The sequence below is a fragment of the Caretta caretta genome, chromosome 4, assembly GCF_965140235.1.
Source record: "Caretta caretta isolate rCarCar2 chromosome 4, rCarCar1.hap1, whole genome shotgun sequence".
Taxonomy (NCBI): Eukaryota; Metazoa; Chordata; order Testudines; family Cheloniidae; genus Caretta; species Caretta caretta.
This window is the reverse complement of record NC_134209.1, coordinates 51002124-51023304: the sequence shown is the minus strand read 5'-3', so window position 1 is coordinate 51023304 and position 21181 is coordinate 51002124. Positions and strand designations below refer to the sequence as shown.

The window sequence follows — 21181 nt, the reverse complement described above, 5'->3', positions numbered from 1 at the left end:
ATTACAGACCAGTCATCTTAACTTCAGTACCCTGCAAGATAACGGAGCAAATAATTAAGCAATCAATTTGTGAACACCTAGAAGATAATAAGTAATAGTCAGCATGGCTTTGTCAAGAATAAATCCCATCAAACCAACCTAATAGCTTTCTTTCACATAACAAGCCTTGTGGATAGGAGAGAAGCAGAAGATGTGGTATATCTTGACTTTAGTAAGGCTTTTGATACGGTCTTGCATGACCTTCTCAAACAAACTAGGATTATCTGGGTATATCTTACTTAATCATTTTCCTGCCATTGTAGGACTTGAGCACTCCTGGACCAAGTTTGCACACTCCAGTCCATTCAGTGTCTTCCAGTCCTCACCCATTCTGCCAAAACCCTAGTCTGCTGTGTTACTGGACTTCATATCACACTGTCATGGCTGAATAATTATACTGGTTGTGGTTGATCTTCTTCAAGATAGTGCTTTTCATTCCTTCCTATGCCACCCAACTGCTCAACAGCTAGTCTCTTCTTGGACAATGTTTTCAGATATCATGGGTTTGCCTACTGATATATCGGATCCAAGTCCACAATTTATTTCCCATTTTTGGTGTCCATTCTTCAAGCTCCTTGGCATGGAATCCTTTATTTCATTGGCTTATCACTCTCTGACCAACGGGCAGATGGAATGGGTTAACCAGATAGATCTTGGAGCAATATCTCCACTGCTTTTTAAATTATCACCAGGATGATTGCGTTCCCTTATTATCATACTCAGAGTTCACTTATAATAATTCCACATAAGCCACCACCCAGCAGAGCCTGTTTTATGGCACTTATGGTTCTCTTGGAGATAGTTTCTGAGTACCTCATCTTCGGGGCTGGAGGTCTATAGGACAATCATGCTGCCAATGCAGGAGCAGGACATCAGCTTTCTTCTCTTCAAAAATGTCTGAAGTCCTGGTATTTCGCTGGTATCCCCAAGGCTGACAGGGAGGCTGTTGGGGTCAGTAGGGACCCCTTCAGCTGAGTGCCCCTGTTTCAAATTCTTCTGGGGGAGGGGAGTGGACTTGCTTGGAGTTGCACTAGGGAGAAGCTCGAACCTCAAACTTGCCAGCAGGGAAGCAGGACTGCTGGCAGCACAAGAAATTAAAATTGACTTTGCTTGAACCCGAAAGGATGTGGGGATCATGAACAACAAGCCACATGATGCAGAGAATGACCAGCAAGTGTGGGGAATGGACTGGACCAAACCAAACTGGGGGAGGGACTCTCAATGACGCTGAAGGGCAGTGACCTCCAAGATAAGGCTTCTTGTGAAACTGGGCCTGAGGATAGGAGAGAACCACTGATGGCTTCTATTAGATCAGAGATGACCTTACATTGTGTCAGGATCCTATGTTTTTGGGAAAATTCTATGTCCATAAAATTACTGGAGATACCAGAGTCCACCAGTGCTTCCAGACTGACCTCTATCGTCGGGGATGTTGCAGACAGAACAGGAGCCTAAAGTGTGTTGGGTGCTGATTAGATGCCATCAAGCTACCTGAAGACAAATAGGTGCTGTGGACGGGAGCGAGGGGTGAAGTTCAAGCCCTGCCCAGACCCCTGGCGTTTTCTTGACCAACAAGCAGATCAACCCTATGCTGGACAATTCAAGGCAAAGTGTTCTGGACCTCCACAGTAGAGGAATAGACCCAATGCCTGGTGTTGATCTTTTTCTGCATCGGAGAGATGGGGTTGGACTATGTCCAAGCTGCAAGGGCTCATGCAAAATTCTCAAGTTGGCACAGAGGGGGGCTAGATTTCTCCAGCAATAGAAGGGCTCAGGCCAGCACCTACTGGCCAGCAACTGGTGATGAGCCCCAACCTGGACCAGTCCATGGGGTAGGTTTGTAGGCATATAGGAACGGGAGTCAACATTGGTTCAGAAAGCCAGGGAACTTTCCATAGTCCTGATTGAACTTGCTTAGTAAACAAATCAGTTTCCATGGACCTGAGGCAGGGCTTGACTCTGAAAAGCAGTGTTTTGTACCTGTAGGGCCCTAATCTGGATTTGTAAATTCTGCAGGGCATCTACCAAACCCAACAAGGGGATATTAGCTTTTGTAGGATCCATCCTAGAAAAGGAAGCTACTCCTTTTTATTTTGAGCTGCTCAAACTGTCACAGACTGGGGCATGGGTAGTCATGCCTAGAGGTCAGAGCTGGAGTCAGGCCCCATGAGTCAGAGCCAATGGTCAAAATCAGAGTCAGAAACCAGGAACTGAGCAGGGAAGCAAGGCTGGTACAGAAGCAATCACAATTGCAGGCATAAGTATTGGCCAACCGTCAGCCAAATGCTGCTGCTGGGCTTAAGAGCATGTTTGTCGGTTCCTCCAGCCAAGCGGTCAAGTTGGCCAATCAGATGATTCAGCTGCAAGTCTTCCATTGCTCACTAGGGAGGTGGAACTACTTGATCCCTGGCTCAGATGCAAACCCAAATTCTACACAGTTTTAAGGCAACAACATTAACAGGACAAAAGATCCTTTTCTCTTGTGTATGAACTAAGAATGTAGGCTGAACAGTGATAAAAACAGAATGCATGACCAGCAGAATTACTACTATATAGTTTTCTTAAATGCTTTTCATGAATTGTCATCTTGAAAACATTTGTGAAAACGTGTGTGTGTGTTAGAGAGGATTCAATCAAAACATGATTCAGTTTTAGTTTCACAATAAAAATCAGCATTCCTCCAACACAAAAGAATACTCATATTACCTGATAGCTGTCATTCAAGAATAAGTTCAATGGGGATAGTACAAGTTGCAGCATAGTTTCCCTAAATCCTTTTTTCATCTCAAAACACAATCTTTCCAAGAAAGCAGTAGGGCATTCAGGACCATCCGTGCTGCTGTGCTAAAATTAATCAACATATCCTGTTGTGAGAAGTTGCAGATACACAAAACCACTGAGATTGTCAGATTATGAAAAACCTCTGCAGAATGTGACAGTTTTCCTGTGCTTGATGAAAAAGTCTGACTTTAAACGCCATTTAATATTAATTTACATAGGCTTCTCTAATCCACAGTTTGATCTGTGCAGGGGAACCCTTACACACACAGAGTCCCATGGTCCCATTAAAATTAATGGGGCTCCATAAAGGTCTGCCTGCACAGATCAGATTGCAAGATTAGTGAGTTGCCCTGTTGATTTAGAGAGTAATCATTATGCCTGATGAAAAATAATGACTATCAACTAGATGGAACTCTACTCTTCATTAAATACAAAATGGATTTACACACAATAATTATCTAATTCTGACTCAAACAGCAAAATCCACCAAGTATCAAATTTCTGCATTCATTTACCTATTATGGAAAAAAATACATAATTTAACTCAAAACCCACCAATGATAGGATAGAACTTAAGAGTTTCATGAAGCACTTGGCTTCACACATACTGCAGTATAGCCTGTAATTTTTAAATGCATATCAGTTTTACTATACTTCATAAAATATTTTAAAGAAATTAAGAAGTACTTGGTTTCCCATGATGACCAAGGTTCCCAACAGCTTACCACTGGTAGCCGTCCATGCACTTTGTACACATTAACGAGTACAGTAATGTCCCAAGGGCGCAAGGTTAGGGGATGAACTGGTTTGGCTGAACTCTCACTTCCCTTTTTGTCATTCTCCAATCCAACTGCTGTCCACCCAGAGCTTGAAGATGTTGACATTGACAGGACAGGGCTTGAAATGACTTCTTCAAAATCTGTGTACATGTCATCTTCTCCAAAGTAATTTTCCTGGGAAGTGAATTATTGCAGTAATCATTAAAGAAGGTGAACTGTGTCATTAGCAGTATCATGCAACACAAATCCATGCTTATCCTATATCTGAGTCCTATACCGCTCCCTCCCCCCCGCCACCCTGATAAGCACTAAGGCTTTAATTCTACGAAACACTGAAGCCTGGGTGTAACTTTGCTCATAACAGCAGCCCCACAGTAGGATCACTCCAGTGAGCGAAGTTAAGTACTTGGCTATGTGCTTTGCAGGAGCAGGGTCTTACAGCATTGTCTTCGCAAGCAACCTCAGCCTAGCTATACTAAATTTTACTTTCAGTACTGTGACACAAATACCTGGTTGGAAGTAGAGCCCTGCAGTGGGACTGGGATCCCACTGCCATAAAAGTGGGAGCAAAGATAAAAATTCAAGAAACAATGCGGGTAGGAGTGGCTATTGTGGGGCGAGATGAGAGACGGATTAAAATAATAGTTTTCCCATGCAGCAAACAACACGAATGCTCCGGCCTACAGCCGCCACTCTCTAGCTGCCCATCTCTGATGGCAGCACCGCCACTAGCAGCAGCACAGAAGTAAGGGAGCTATCGCGGGATCTCCTTGCCTGTGCCTGGGGATGGTGACGCATGGGGACCCATCCCCATTGCATGATGATGCATGGGCTCTCCAGCCACTTGTGTGGAGGGTTCGAGGTTTCCCTTCCCCACACAAATCGATTAGGAGACGCAGGGGCTGCTCATCCCCTTTTAGGTGTGCATGAGGACTCTGATCCCTCTCCATGGGTGAGTTGGGAGGGTGTGGGGTTCCGATCCCATTACACAGGGGTGCATGGAGTGGGTGCCGGTGGAGAGACATCTGCTGAGAGTAGCACTTCCAGCCATTGCTGGGACCATTTTAGAGCTCTGCAACACGACTGGTATCCTGCAAATCCTGCTGCCATAATAGCGGGAGCAGAACAAAAAGTCAAGAGAAAAAGCGGGAGCAGGTGGGAGTGGGAGTAAAAATTGTGAAGTTGGACAGGAGCAGGATTAAAAAAAAAGTATTCTGGCACCAGGCTATAGGTACTGCTAGATAGATATTTATTTTTTAATTATTTTTTTTTATGATGTACAGCCTACAGTGGTCAGACATGAACAACAGTCATCCAATACCTCTTCCCAGACACATCTATTGTTGCAAGTTTTACATGCCTGCAGCATATCAGAAGTTCACAAATTCATCCTCTTGGGTCAAACATTCATTTTGCTTCTAAGCCAACCCCCACTCAATTAACTCAGACAGAAATAACTACTGTCAAATTCTTTTGGGAAGCTTGAACCCCATTATATGAGAGATTTCCTACATTTTATTTCTAAAGTGTGTCAGACCCAGATTTTTAAAAGTTATGTGTGGGGTTTTTTTAGAAAAAGGTAAGAAATGCTGAGGAAAAGTGAAGTAAGTTAACAAGTTAGATACTTCAAGGAGGGGTTCTGGACAACAAAAGGTTACTACTAAATGACATTTTCATGCTAATTAAGTACTTTGGGGAGAGGTGCTGGACAGAGCACCCTGAGGAGTGAAGTCTTCTCTTTAGCCACAGAATGGTCATGGCACATGTATAAGTAGTGCTACCTCACTCACTCTGGAAGAGGCCACTCTAGGAATAAGAAAATTCAATCTCCATATATAGCCAATCTCTGGCCCCAACACTGTCAAGAATGTTCCAATTAATGTCAACTGTGGTGATGGTTTTTGAGCTGTACACACTCGTCAATTGGGAACCAGACTGAGTCCAAACTTATTTCACACAGGCCACCAGTCTTCAGCTTTGCAAGGATATTTTTGTCATTACTAATCTGGGCTAGATTTGAATTAATAACCATGAGATCAAGAGATCTATATCCAATTACTATTCCCTTGAGCCACAAAATATACAATTTAATTTTTAGAAAAAGCCAGAATTTTTTTTTAAATGGAGGAATTAATTCCCCTCTCCCACCCTGTCATTTAAATAAATATTGCAAGGGGAGAAAAGCTATTTAAATGTCTGAGATTTACCTTCATCCTATAAGAAGACAGACAATTAATGACCAGGTTGAGGGGCTAATGAGGATCATTTTTTAAAACTAAAATGTGTACACTAAAATGTTATATATTTAGTTGTATCCCTCTGTCCTCACCCTTCATGTCACTTGCCTTCTAAGACCTCAATCCAAGCATGTGAGACAATGTCAAGTAAATCATAAAGAGGCACTATCTAATATAAAGAAGGAAAATAGACTAATATCCTCCAAACCCTTGAAAAAGACCTGCATAAAAGGCATATTCCAAAGCCTGACCTGGGACATGCAATATAATTCAATTATAGTATTTCTTTCTAAAGTGGTTTATGAATTAAAATGCTATACAATGCACTCAAAATAAGAAGCTTTCACCTCAGAAGCTCCGAGGGTTACCAGATGTCTCAATTTTATTGGGACAGTCCCGATTTTGGGGTCTCTCTCTTATATAAGCTCCTATTACCTCCCACCCCCGTCCCAATTTTTCACACTTGCTGTCTGGTCACCCTAGAAGCTCCACCGTACAGTCTCTCCCCCCTTCTTTTTTTTGGAACAGTCACTTAAATGTTTTCCTAATTTCAGAGGACATTTCTCTGCAGGAGCTGAATGTTGTGACAGAGACAGAACTGGCAGAAGTATGTTAAGGCAGGACCAGTAGAGGGTATTAAAAATACTGAGAACTTGCTGCTAGAGTCTCTCATAGAGGATACAAAGTGCTACAAGCATCTATTACAAATTGGTGAATTGAAGAAACAGAATGCTCCACATTAAAGGGCTTCACAGCTAGAAGAACTGAAAGTCATATTAAACTCTGAAAAATACATATGCAACTGAAACCTCCCACATACAGAATCCATGAACACAAACTGAAAATTTAAAAAAAAACAAGAACACCCAACCATATCACACAAAAGTCATTAAGAAGCAAGTACAAACAAAAAAGAAGAAGGTACATTGCCAACAAAGTTGGACAAAAAGAATCTAAGCACAAATGACAAAAATACTAGCAAGTATAACAAAGGGGAACACTTGGAAAGACTGTCATTCATTTAAATTTTCGAAGAGTATTTCTGTAGTTTTAGAAGATAGTTTTAGAAGACCCAAGCACTTGCATTCCCTGTATTATGACATAATATTGCTTATAAATACCATAGGAGTTCAGCCTTATCAGAGGAAGCTTCCTCCAGAGAACAAGAGTTCTGAGAAAGGGGAAACTATCATGTGAATCTCCGGAGTTTTACAGTAACAAGGCCAGAACAAAAACTTCCTATCATGTGGATGCTACAGTATAAATATATCATGAGATGGGGAAGATTTTTCAAATTCACTTCATATTAGTTTAATTCTACTTCCACCACATTCAATGGTTAAACTCCCACTGACTTCAATGAGAGCACAGCTAAGCCACTGGTGAGCACTTTTTAAAGTCCCACCTAAAATTCATAACTTACACAAATGTCCAAAATTCTCTTCCAGTCTATGTAAGTGTCTCAGAACAGCCAAGAAAGTTGATTACTTAAGAGGCCTTGCAATTTACCCCCATCTCAGAAAACTCCCCCTGCTCTGCCATGCAATGAAAGCCTCCTAAAAGAACTGATCATAGAGCCAACCTGCTTTACTCCAAGCAAATTTCTGAGCAAATGAACGTTTCCTAAGCAATCAAGTGAGATTCACATGTTCACTTCCTTCCCTTTTACACCAGAAAGACAACAACAATACCTGCTCTACCCCCATTTCCCCTAGAACACTTGTTCTCAACCTTTCCAGACTACTGTACCCCTTTCAGGAGGCTGATTTGTCTTGCATACCCTAAGTTTCACCTCACTTGAAAAGTGCTTGCTTAAAAAAAATCAGACATAAAAATACAAAAGCTCACAGCACACTACTACTGAAAAATTGCTGACTTTCTCATTTTTACCATACAATTATAAAATTAATCGCGCCCCTCAGGTTGAGAAACAATGATTAGTAAAAAGAACACGAGTACTTGTGGCACTTAGAGGCTAACAAATTTATTAGAGCATAAGCTTTCATGGGCTACAGCCCACTTCATAGGATGCATAGAATGGAACACATAGTAAGAATATTTTTATATATATAAATAAATATATAATTTTCTTACTATGTGTTCCATACACACACACACACACATATATATATACACACACACATAGTGTGTGTGTGTGTTATATATTTTTTTTTGCGGATACAGACTAACACAGCTGCTACTCTGAAACCCATGATTAGTAATAATATAGAGCAGTATAAGCAAGTTATTGTCTGTATGAAATTTTAGTTTGTACTGACTTCACTAGTGCTTTTCCTGTAGCTTGCTGTAAAACTAGACAACTATTTAGGCAAGTTGACATACCCCTGGAAGACTTCTGCATACCCCCAGAGGTATGTGTACCCTTGATTGAGAATCACTGCCCTAGAAGAAGGCACAGCCAAGAAGAGGAGGGAGGAAATGGAAGCATTTTAAAATGAAAAAGTTAATATCCAAGAAAATAAATGAAAAATATTCTATTTTATATGTCCTTGGAGGGTATGTCTTCAAAGTTTTAATTTACTCAAAATATTTTACCACCTACTGTGCATCACTATAGACATTTCAAAGAATTCAATATACTGCAGAAATCAGGCATCTCTAAAGAAATGCTGACCCTAAGCAGAACCCTGTGTATGCTGGGTCCAAGTTCTGCAAAGATACCTAAAAAAAATTAAGGATGCTAATTAAACATCTGTTTATAGTGTAATTGGGTAGCTCAGTTTGAATTTTTACTACCAAAAACCAACATCAAAGATCTCATTAAATTAACAGTTAAGGCTGAAATGATCCTTTCATGCTCCCTGCTATGCAAATATATAGCAGCATCCAGTAAGACACTAATCACTCCCTGTTCAAAGAGTCAGACAATACCTATGTGTAACACTGACAGACCCCGGCCGTAGTCAGATGGGATTGAAGTTTGGGCCTCTGGAGTTTAAAGTGCATGAGCCTCTACTGCATGAGCTAAAAGACAACTGGCTGTTAGCTAAGGCTGTAGAGCGAACTCATTTAACTCTTTCTAAGTAGTCTCGGTGCCACCAGATGGGACAGAACACCACACCCAGAAGGTGTGTGGGTTATATATGCACAATGGGGATGAGTTAATGATGCACTATCAGCCTTAAATTTGAATTTCCTGGATTTTGTCAAGGTAAAAAGGAATCCAGAAAATCTACTGGGGCCAAAACAACAACCACCCTCCCCCACCCCCTCCCCACACACACATATTCTCTCAGTCACTCATGAGCAAGATAGTGCAATATAAATTTTCACCCTGTGAGTTTGCAATGAGTGCAATACTCATAAGTAACAAAGTCACAAGTGAGTTATGTAAACTGAAATAAGTGCTGATACAAACCTTTATTCCGTATCATGTATCCTACACATAACACACATGGTTACAGAAAAGCAATTTAAGGCATTTTCTAGTGTTTAAAAATATATATAGGGACTGTTTTATATCCTCTACCTGTCAAGCTAGATGCCTTAGTCCAAGTGTAGAGGGCGCAGGAGAGAGATGAAAGCACCTAAAAATAACCTCTTTTCTATACTTAAAATGTCACTTTTTTAGATTGACCTGTTTAATTCATGTGTGGCTTGAGTAATACAACTATTGCAAACACATACCAATAAAAACCTTTATAGCACACTAGACTATCAAGTACTCTCTCTCTGTCACATGGCTGTCATCGCCAATATTACACTACACACCCATTAGAAAAAACATCACTAAGTTACTAGTTTTTATTTGGGACAGAGGACTCCATGGTTTTTATTTGTTTAACACTAAAAAGAGATTCTGCATGGGACTGCTCTTATTGTAAGTAAGCTGTATTTTATCTGATTAAACTTGACCATGCTTGAGTATGGTTAACTTCAATTAAATGCAAAAAAGGTTTGCTTCTGTTTTGGAAAAACAAGGTTCTTAGCAACTTATGAGAAGACCTTGTTACAAGCAAGTGCCACAATTCCAAAAAATTAAGCATGTTCTCTTATAGGGTATTTGCTGCTTTATAAAATTGGAGTGGTTTGAACTTCTAATCTTGTTAAATATTTCTTCCCTACTTGTCAGAATGGTGAGTGCTACTTTTCTTCATACCTTTATAAACAGAAAGGCATTTAGTAGAGGTCCATACAGGGTGATCTGAGAATCCGGGGAGACTTCTAGTTCCACATGTAGCTTATCAGGTGGAAGTTCCGAGGGATCAATAGGAAGGTGAGTTGAGGCTGTGGGAGAGGAAATGATTCTATCGGCTGTCTTCTGTGATGGCCTTGGTACAGATAACATAGTTTCTTCCATTTCTGACACTTAGGAATAAACAAAAAGGTAAATCTTTTGAATTTACTTGTGAATTTCTACAAATGAACATTGATTAAGTTAGAACAGATTTGTAGTTTTCCAGTGTGGGTGGCTATCAGACAACTGATATTTCTAGAATGTATAATAAATACATTTCTCCAAGCAAACAATGAAAAAACAAGTAATTTTAACAGAGTATGAAATGTTTTATTCAACAGCTACTGTGCACAAGAGAGCCAATATCTTTAAGATAAATTATGGAAAAAAAATATTGTTTATTATTCTTTTTCTACTGTGAATACTCAGTATTTAATTTTTAAATGGCCATTATTTGGTTACATGTCATGATGAGAAAACAGATTATATAGAAGATGTATCTCTTTCTTACCCAACAGATTTGTTCCCTGTGTCTATTCAGAATTTTAACTGACTTGTCAGAAAATAAAAATTTACTATTTTTTTTACTCCCATTAGCACTATAGTCCTAGAATAGCTCTAGACAAGTGACCTGGATTCTCTTCTCATGGAGGGACTTATCTCTAATCGTGGACTACTTAAACCCCTGCAGTCCTTTTTAAAACCTACCTTGGCCCAATCACATTGATTAAAATTACTTCTAAAAATCACCTTCCTGGCTCATCATTATGACACCATTCCACACTCAGAGACATTTCACTTGCTCTCACTTTACTACCATATCAATGACAAACTGCTTAACCTTACTTTTAAGCCCATTTTACAACTTGCCCCTTCAGATTATCACTTTATCTTGGAGCTTATTGTATGCCCCCTCAAACTAATAATTCCAATTTCCCCTGTCCGTTTACCTCCCCTTCTCCCACAAGCACCTTCGCAGTTTCATCCTTGCTAACACTTATGTATGAAATACCTTCCGTTAAATCAATCTGTAGCACTCCTAACCCATCCTCTTGGTTCACTTCTACTAGAACTATATATCTACAGTAAATTGCCAGCTGAAAATGGCAACACTGGTAGCCAGCACATTCCTGTTTCTAAACCTACTTCCATCTCTGTCTATAAAGGTACAATACTGTAAGAGCTGAATATTACAAAATTACCTAAAGAATAGAAAGACCGCTTGGAAAACCGACTATCGGGCAAAATTAATGTACCCCATAATACTGTCTTCCACACAACAAGAAATTTTTGGATTTGTGAAATGACTCATTTAGCAGAAGTGCTCTATTTGTTAGGTAAAGGGCAAGGTTAGATTAACAAGTTTGGACAAGTCTAATGCATTGTTACCTGCTTTTCACTTAGAGAAATGATGCATCTTCTTAAAATTTGAAATTGAAAACCATGCTTTTGATGAAACTGATTCAACTCAAAGATTCAGGTTATCCCACTTGACAAGAATTGATAGTCTGTGTAACCCACAAGCTTAATACTGTAGCATTGGATTGTTTTTTTTTCCAGGGTAGGGGGAAAGTATCAATAGGGAGGAGACATGAATATTAAATAGATAGTCTGTCGATGCACATGTGCAGAGTAGGGCAATTCAGTTAGAAGGACCCAGAAACTTTCAGACTATGTGTGGGAGCTAACCGACATGCTCTGCATGCCCTGAAGCTGTATATGAAGTTTTCATTGTGGGCAACCCACCTGGCAGGTCATACTCTAGGTACCCTTGAGAGCTCAGCTATAGTGCAGGGCAGAAAGGTTATAAATATAAGAGTTACAGATGGTACAGTGGACACAGCACTGATTGATACAGGAGCAAGAGTTGTCTACTATGATGGGGGGGTCCCCAATCCCTGTACCACTTTGGATACAGGTCAGTACTATTCTAGCTTTATTTACTAGGGCAGCCCTCCAATAGAATAACGTTTGGTCCACCGAAATGTGTTTTATGGACCTAGAGGAAGGGCTTGGGGTGGGGGAGGGGGAAGCATCTGTCACCAACAGAGCCTTACATTTGGCTATCAGCTAACTGCTCTAAACTGAGATTCTGTGAGAGAGAGAGAGAAATGGGGCAGCACTTAGTGAAATGAGGGTTTGTGCATTCTTGCCTGACTTATAAGTCTTGGCAGGACTTATGGGGAGAAGATGGTATCCTATAGAAAGAGAACCTTATCGAGATTCAGGAAATTGATATTTTATATGCTGATCCCAATCCCTGTACCACTTTGGATACGGGATGCAGACTTCTGTTTCAACAGCAACTGTGAGGATCACTCAGTTATTGAGCCAAGAGCTGGAATACTGTTAGCTATGGAGATCCTCAGGCTGTTTGTTTTGCTGATGGGGTTCTGAAATGTCTCAAACTCTGAAGAGTCCAGGTGACACACTGCATATTAGGGCCACACTATTAAGAAGAAATCACCTCAGAGAAGATCAGGGGGAAATGTGTTTTGATATGTGCACTGAAATACAGAAAAATCTTACGTTAAAACATCATATTTTAATGTTTGTAAGAGAAGCAAAAGGGGGAAGTTTGTAGATGGAACACCAGTAGATTTATTCTCCAATAGCTTTTGCTTAAAAATTATTCATAATATTGCAAACGCTATTTACAATGTGTTTTTTGTGCATTAAATGTTTGTTTTACTTTCTCTTTGAAAATTGACTGTGAATTATTAACATCCGTTTACCATGGTTTTACACACAATAGCCCTGAGGTCTAACTCTGTGTAATGCTTTTTGACAAGTCCTGAAAAGATGGAACTCTACCTTGTGCTTAGCAAAGAGTTAAGCTGGAGTCCAGGAAGAAGGGGAATGTAAAGTTATTCAAAATATTGCCTGCCCATCACCATGGCCCCATTACATCTGCATGCTTTCAATTTCTTTGGTGCAAACTACGATTTTAAATCAAAATGACCATACTAAGTCGCAGCTTTTTTTGCAATCACTCTTAAAATACAACAGAAATGAAGTGACACTTACATGATTGCTTCAACTGTTCATCTGCCTTCTGTGGATAAATTGGATGCCAAGTGTAGTCAATTGTGAATGTAACACTTGGTACAGTCCAGCATTCAACCCATCCAGCCCTATCCAAAAGAAAGATATTTTTAAAGTACCCATTGTTTCATTTTTTCCTATTGCATACAAAAAGACAACAGAACTAATAATATTCTACTCCAAACACAAATATACAAGGAGCTAATATATATTCCATGAGGTAACAGAACTCACTCTTCTTGAGTAATATTCCTCCACTTGGGCTTGCCTGTTTTTTGACCACTTTGACATTCAGCCGAAATACAGGATTCAGGACTTATTTTATTAGGATGACAATCTTTCACCAACATAAAGAGAGAATATTTACTAGGATGGCAATCTGGTAGAAATAAATGAAGATCGACATCTTCTCCCTACAAATGAAATATTAACAATATTCATAAAATGAACTCAAAGTACTATTTGTACGGTTCTATCCATCGGTATACCCACTTTATAGACAGATGAACTGCATGCAGCAAGGAGATGTAAGGTCCTGATTTTCAGAAGTGCTGAACACTCACAGCTCCCACTGATTTCAACTGGAATCAGAGGTGTTCAGAACTTCTGAAAAGAATCATGCTCCAAGTGACTTGCTCATGGCCATATAGCACATCCAGGAATAGAACACAGGAGTCATGATTTCTAGTCACGTTTTCTGATTTGCCCTCTAGAGCACACTGACACATTAATGTCCTTTTGATCACAAAACCTCAAAAATGTAATATTTAATTCAAGTCCCCAAAACCCTAGAATCTGAAGATTTCAAATTCTAATTACTACTACTAAAAATAATAATAATTCACACTTACATCACTGCTCATAAAAAGTTTCCAAGTATTTTTAAACATTAATCAAACTTCATAAGATTCATGTGAGGTGGTTAAGTATTATCTCTGTTCTGCCTATACAAACTAACATTCAGAGACATTTAAGAAACTTGATCAGGATCACTCAGAAAATTACTGGATGAGTCAAAGAAAGAATCCATGAATTTTAAATACAGTTCTCTATTAGACTATGTGCTTCCCAAAGATATTTTAACAAGATGCTTAACTTCTGGACACAATGAGACTACTCAAATGCTTAAAATTAAGTACACGCATAAATCTTCTCAGGATATGGGCATAAGGCCTAATCTTGCAAGCAGTATACCCATGAGTTTAGTTAATACCAAATAAAAAAACATTATCACTGAAAAATATTTGTTAAGATTCATCTTCATTTACATACTTGGATTTTTGGTATTCAAAAATTTTCATATCAGGAAAACAAGCTTTTATACAGAACAAGTTTTCAAGGAATACAGCCATAAATACAAAACACAATATCTGAAATCAAGGGAATAGGACAGCAAGATTATTTTGAGCTGGCTAAAGCAGTGCGGTTTCCCTTGGAGAAGAGCATCTTTCTGGGGACTGAAAGCATACAAAAGTTATGTCACTAAAATACTACATTTAATTTTCCGGGAAGAGGGAGTTACCTTCTAAGTGCCTTCCGATCACCAATATATAAAATAAACTTGCAGTCAGTGTCCTAAGATATATGTTAGTCTTAGATGGAAGTAGCTGGTCATTAGGGGCTATTAGTACCACAACTGTGTACTGTGGCCAATTTACTACAAAGTGTAAAATCAGTGGCAGCCATTGGGAATATCCCAGACCTTGGAGTCTGTGGTACACCTGAAATCCACAGGGGGTCATCAGGTCCTGCAGCACATGCAAGCAGCAATAAAGAGGAAGCATGGAACAGGGACTTCTACAGGGCTGCTTCAGATCAACTGCATATGCTCCATGCTCTTCCAGACCCAACAAAAAGTTGGAAGGTTTCTGAAATAGGTGAGGAGATTCCTGATGGTGGGATGTGAAGTAGAAGAGGGAAGGTTTCTGAGCTGTGAAGAAGGGAGTTTCTCAGACTGGTGTGGCGTATTTCTGAGCAAGTGGGGTTTAAATTGAAGAAAGATGAGGTTTTGACTCAGAATGATGGTGGATTGAGCAGAATTAAGTGGCGGGGGAGCACATGCATTAGTAGATGAAGTGGTGTGGGCAGAGGGAACTAGGAAGAAACAATAAAAGGGTGACAGTTGTATAAACACTGTTTTCCCACCTGCTCCTATCGAGTATCAGAGTTTTTCATTCCGAAGGGAAAGAGGCATCCCTTTTTCCTCTCACTTCCCCACCAGATTCTCTTTATCTCCACCCCCCAACCCACCCACCCCGATTTTCCATTTTGAAAATATAGTGAATCTGAAGAGGATGGGGGAAATTGCTATCTGCAACCCCAACTATTGTGTCACCAGTTAGAAGCAAGCTTCTGGATAGACCTTGTAAATGCTTAAGAGAAAAATATTGGATAGCACTATCTCAAAATCAGATTTAATACAGAACTTCACAATAGCAGCGTTTAAGAAAGATGAGAAATAAGACAAATTAACAAGGTACAGATTTTATGCAGTAAACTGTTAAGTTTTTTTCCCCTAACTCAACCAGCTAAAATTTAAGAGCCTCACATTTTAATTAGCTTAACTGGGGCAAAAGCATTACTTTCTTAGAACTGCTTTGTGGCAGGAATTAAAAATAAAATTAACAACAATTACCTCGTATAACTCTTAGTTAAGAGATTTCTAACAGGGTAGAAAAATATTATTTGAACCCTACAGAAACCAAAAAAGTTGCACAAAATCAGCTCTGGTCTCCAATGAATCCTTTTCTTAGTTTAATGAAGTTCTATCAGATTGTGCTGTAAAAATATTTACAAATACTTTATATAAGAGTAGGACAAGTTTAATCAGAAGACAAAAATTTTCAGGGGGCACATTTTCAGCACAGTATGTGTGGATTTAACCAAATTACTTCCATTAACATTAATGGACATGGACAGCTTAATCCCCCACCACTGATGAACCCTATACGTAGGGGAAAACACCCAAACATTTATATATTACATAATTTTTTAAAACTATGTTAAAAGAACATTAAGGTTGCAAAATCCAGCATTCAGAAGTTAAGAAATGTCAGAATTAAGGCTTCTTGTGCGATATTTATTCAGCCCTTTTGTGCACATGCATTATTACAGTCTTTAGTTACGTGATCATGCTATTTTTCACAAAAGAACACCTGCCTCATCCAATTTTTTTTTTTAATATTCCACATTCAAAAGTATGACTTTACACTCTGTATAATGTTCAAACCCTGCACTGAATACAAAATTGTTAATTTCTTCACAGGGGTTTCTATGCTGCTCTCACTATGCTGCTTCAAAAACGTCAATGAATTTATCTTTGCAACACTCTGAGATTAGGACACATTCATATTTCTATAACTGAAGCACAGATTAATTCCAAAATTATCCATTCATTTTGCGTGCCCAACCTGAGACACCTATGGCCTGATTTTTCAGAGTACCTAGCATTATGTAGCAAATATATTCAAAGTACAGCTCCAATCAATTTCAGTTGCAGTTGTAAGCGCTCAGCACGTCTACGAATTTGGCAGCAGCTGTCTCACAATGAGCACCCAGGAAATGAGGCACAAACAATAGTGCCCAACTGTGAACACTTTGATTTAAATAACTTGCCCACCGTGTCAGAAGAACACGGTGACAGAGGCAGGGGTAGAATCAAATTCAACATTCAAATTCCAATATATTCAACTGCCTTAATCAGAAGGCCACCCCTTGTCCTACAATCCCTGGGCTCATTTACCACATACTTTGTAGCTTCTGTAACAAATAAATCAAAAAGGTCTTGCAGACAACAGCTGCATTCACTACACTGCCCTGATTCACTGCCATAGCACCATCCATCCTATAAGCTGAAGGAGGCAGGGGCTTTGTTGAAAAAAATAAGCGATTGTGTACTTAAATAAGGTATCATGAATAAGGTACACACACAAGAAGGAAGCAAAATAAGTTTTCCTAGGCTTTGCCAAATTTGGATATATTTTCACAGGGAAGGCAAAAGGCACATCTCTGGCACAAGTACAACCTCCCAGCTAAATTTTAAGTTCATACGCCAAAGAATGGCAGTTCTACAGCTTCTCAGCAAAACTATTAAGGAAATTATTAACAAGGGCAAAACAATGCATCTTTTACCATGTTCCCTTTCGCAGAAATGGCTGAAGCATTTTGGCTGTAACTTTCCAAAACATTCAGCCTGAGGCAGACAACAGGCATAGAAAATTTCAGCCCCAACGATTAAAGTTTGACAAAGTTATAAGCGACTGTGAATCAGATCTTATAGGTAAGGTTACTTAGCACTTTTCATTATACACAGCACTATCAGCCCTACCTATTAGAACAAAGCTGAATTAGCAATGGCCAATCCATAGGTAAGGTTGAAGTCAATGACGCATTATAAACCTCATTTTCAAATCCTAGCTACAATTTCCCCAAAAAGAAAGCAATCCCGCTGAATTTTCCAATGACAAGTGTCATCTGAGAGTAAAATTTTCTAGGAAGTTTGGAGAGGAAAGTGTGAAGGCATCAGAATATATGTTTTAAAGTTACGTTTGTTAAAAATATCTGTTCTTTACTTTTCAAGAAGTCCTTAATATTTTGGGGCTCCCATCTCCAAAGTGGCTTGGTCTGCAAATTTTGTTTTGTTGGCCTTTGAAGAGTGGCTCCTTTGAGAAACCACTTTTTTAAGGGGGCAGGGTGGCGGTGTTGGAGAGTGGAAGAAGAAAAATTAACAAAGGATTAAAAATACATTAAATAGAAAGTACTTGTGATGGAATGTACTAACGCAGGCAAGGAAGGAGTTAACTATGGACTCATCAGAACAAAGGTATAAGAATAAGCAGTGGAAGAGAACATCTTTTCTTCCCCTTTCCTCTCAGTCAGGGAGGAAACAGGATTCTGAAAATCCCTTGCCCAAGCCTGGGACAAGGCCTAGACAAAGAAGCAAGAAGTTACTGGGCAACTGACTATCTTACACATGAAGAAATACTATGCTGTTTACAGTAGTAATTCAAGCATATAAAGTTTTACTTACCCTTAAAGAGAACCTAGTATTGCATGTGGTTGGAACAAAGTCAGTGAAAGGCAGAGAGAAAATAATGTTTAAAGTTTCCCCACAGGCTGCCAGATAAACTACAAGAAAAGAGAAAAATAAATTCAAATAAAAATCATTTTTAAATTAAATGCTTTTCTATTATAAGCAATACTAACAAGTCCTATCTATTTTAAGTTAGTGCTCCTTCATGGGAGTATCTCCCTGATTAGACAAGTTTTCTTGCAAATATATGGGTGAGAATTAAGAAACAGCTGTTACAGAATCCATACTACAAAGAAAATGGCAAGTTTAAACTATCACACGTGTGGAATAAACTGTGAACCCTATCCTTTTTAGAAGCTTGTACTCTGCATTAGTGTGTCTAAAGAAAACCATTCCAGCTAGTGAAGCAAAATTATCCATCAAGAGTGAAATCACCATCAGAAAGATCCAAAATGTCACAACTAATGCCTTGTGGCTTTATGGTTTAATACACCATCAAACTCTTTCTGTTAATGCTTGAAAACGTGTGCCATGTCCTTCAGATAAGTATTGAATTTCCTTGTAATCAATCCATCCAGCGAGTTCTTGACTTTTTGCATTCAGTCTTCACTCCAGAGGATGTAAGGGAAATTCCCACACCTAAGCCCTTCTTTTTAAGTGACAAATCTGAAGAATTGTCCCAGATTGAGGTGTCAATAGAGGAGGTTGTAAAACAAATGTATAAGTTAAACAATAAGTCACCAGGACCAGATGATACTCAAACAAGAGTTCTGAAGGAACTCGAATATGAAATTGCTAAACTACTAACAGTGGTATATAACCTATCATTTAAACCAGCTTCTGTACCAGGTGACTGGAGGATAGCTAATGTGACACCAATTTTTTTAAAAGGCTCAGAGACAATCCTGCAATTACAGGCCAGAAAGCCTAACTTTAGTACCAGGCAGATTGGTGTAACTATAGTAAACAACAGAATTATCAGACACATAGACGAACATGATTTGTTGGGGAAAAGTCAACACAGTTTTTATAAAGGGAAACCATGCCTCACCAAACTACAAGAATTCTTTGAGGGGGTCACACAAACATGTGGACAAGGGTGAGCCAGTGGATACAACATATCGTGTCTTTCAGAAAGCCTCTGACAAGGTCCCTCACCAAAGGCTCTTATGCAAACTAAGCAGACATGGGATAAAAGAGAAGGTTCTCACATGGATCAGTAACCAGTTAAAAGACAGGAAACAAAGGGTAAGAATAAATGGTCAGTTTTCAGAATGGAGAGACGTAAATAGTGGTATCCCCCAGGAATCTGTACTAGGAGCAGTGCAGTTCAACATATTCATAAATGGTCTGGGGAAAGGGATAAACAGTGAGGTGGCAAAATTTGTAGATAATACTAAATTACTCAAGATAGTTAAGTTCAAAGCAGACTGCGAAGAGTTACAAAGGGATCTCACAAAACTGGGTGACTGGGCAAAAAAACATCAGATGAAAATCAATATTGATAAATGCAAAGTAATGGGCACTGGAAAACATAATCCCAACTATACATACAAAATGATTGGGTCTAAATTAACTAACGCTCAAGAAAGAGATCTTGGAGTCGTGTTTAGTTCTCTGAAAATATCCACAAGGTGCAGCGGCAGTCAAAAAAGCTAACTGTTTAGGAACCATTAGGAAAGGGATAGCTAATAAAGTAGCTACTCACCAATACTTCATGTTTCAGATACAGAAGGTAGTCCAGCACATGCTGAATAGAATCAAGAATAGAGGAGACCACCCCATTCAGCCTCGCCCAGATGGAAAATCTCTTCCATTTAGCAAGGTGAGTTGTCCTGGTTAATAGTTTACTACTATTCAGTAGTACTTCCTGGACCTCTCTAGGGCAGAACTCCTCCACTGCTGTTAACCATAAAGCCTCCAGGCCAACAGGAGAAGGGCCTGGAGACTTGGGGTGGAGGAGGCAGATATGAATCTCTGAAATTATGTCCGTATAAAACAGGAGTGTCAGTGGGGGACTGACTAAGAGATCCAAGAGCTGTGAAAACCAGTGCTGAGGGGGCCATGTCAGGGGAACCAATCTAAGATAGGACTTGTCCTGCTTGACCTTGCACAGAACTCTGAGGAGAAGACAGATGGAGGGGAAAAAACAGCAGATCAGCAGTAGAAAAGCATCAGTTGATGAACCCAGGCTGAGTCCTGCTCTGGAGCAGAACTAATGGTGTTTTGTGTTGTCTTTTATTGCAAAAAGATCCACTTGGGAAGTTCCTCAGAGCTGGAAAATGGATCTTGCTATGTCTGGGTGAAAGGACCACTTGTGGTGATTGATAAACAACTTCCTCAGGAGCTCTGGCAGCATATTCTGAGCCCCACGAGGTAGGCTGCTTTCAGAAATATAGAGATGTTGATGCAGAAGTCCCAGAGTAGTACTGCTCCCTGAGAGAGTAGTGAGGACCAGTATGTTTGTTTACATAAAGCATGGTGGTCATATTGTTGGTCAACACCAATATGCCGCTTCCCCTAATGCAAAGAAGGAACGCCATGCAAACCAACTGGATAAATGTCAGGGAGTTGCAAGCTATATGCAGACGGAGATCTTGGGGATGAAAGACACCTAGTGTCTACAGGGGTCCCAGGTGAGCCCCCCGACACAGGTCCGAGGCATCCATGACTAAGGTAAGAGATTGCTGAGGAAAGGCAAAAGGAACTCCCTTGCAGACATTGGACGGGGCTATCCACCAAACTAGGGAGGATAACATCTCTCTGTGGTACCTTCTTGGAGAATACACTTCTGCCAACCATTCCTGAAGGAGTCTAAAATGCAGTCTGGCTTACTGAAACACTTAATTGCATGCTGCCATGTGCCTCAGCAGCCTTAAACAGTTTCTCACCATGGTGAGAGATAAGCCTTTAAGTCCAGAATGAGGCTTTGCATTGCATGAAACCTTGCCTGTGGTAGTAAGGCCTTGGCCATTGTTGAGTCCAGAACCGCTCCAATACATTCTGTTTTTTGTACTGGAAACAGGACCAATTGGTCTGTGCTGATCAGTAGGCTGAATACATTAAGGTG

General features: G+C 39.7%; 1 protein-coding gene across 12 annotated transcripts in view; it reads right to left on the bottom strand.

Moving 5' to 3' along the window:
• Nucleotides 1–21181, bottom strand: part of BLTP1 (bridge-like lipid transfer protein family member 1) — a 244333-nt gene that overhangs the window by 144650 nt on the left and 78502 nt on the right. For all 12 annotated transcript variants that reach the window (XM_075127633.1, XM_048847184.2, XM_075127624.1 and 9 more), the window contains 6 exons: nt 18109–18206; nt 13314–13492; nt 13062–13168; nt 9957–10165; nt 3546–3773; nt 2746–2883 (listed from right to left, as the gene is read on the bottom strand). In XM_075127633.1, the coding sequence (XP_074983734.1) occupies nt 2746–2883; nt 3546–3773; nt 9957–10165; nt 13062–13168; nt 13314–13492; nt 18109–18206 (959 nt within the window). The remainder of the gene's footprint in view (nt 1–2745; nt 2884–3545; nt 3774–9956; nt 10166–13061; nt 13169–13313; nt 13493–18108; nt 18207–21181) is intronic.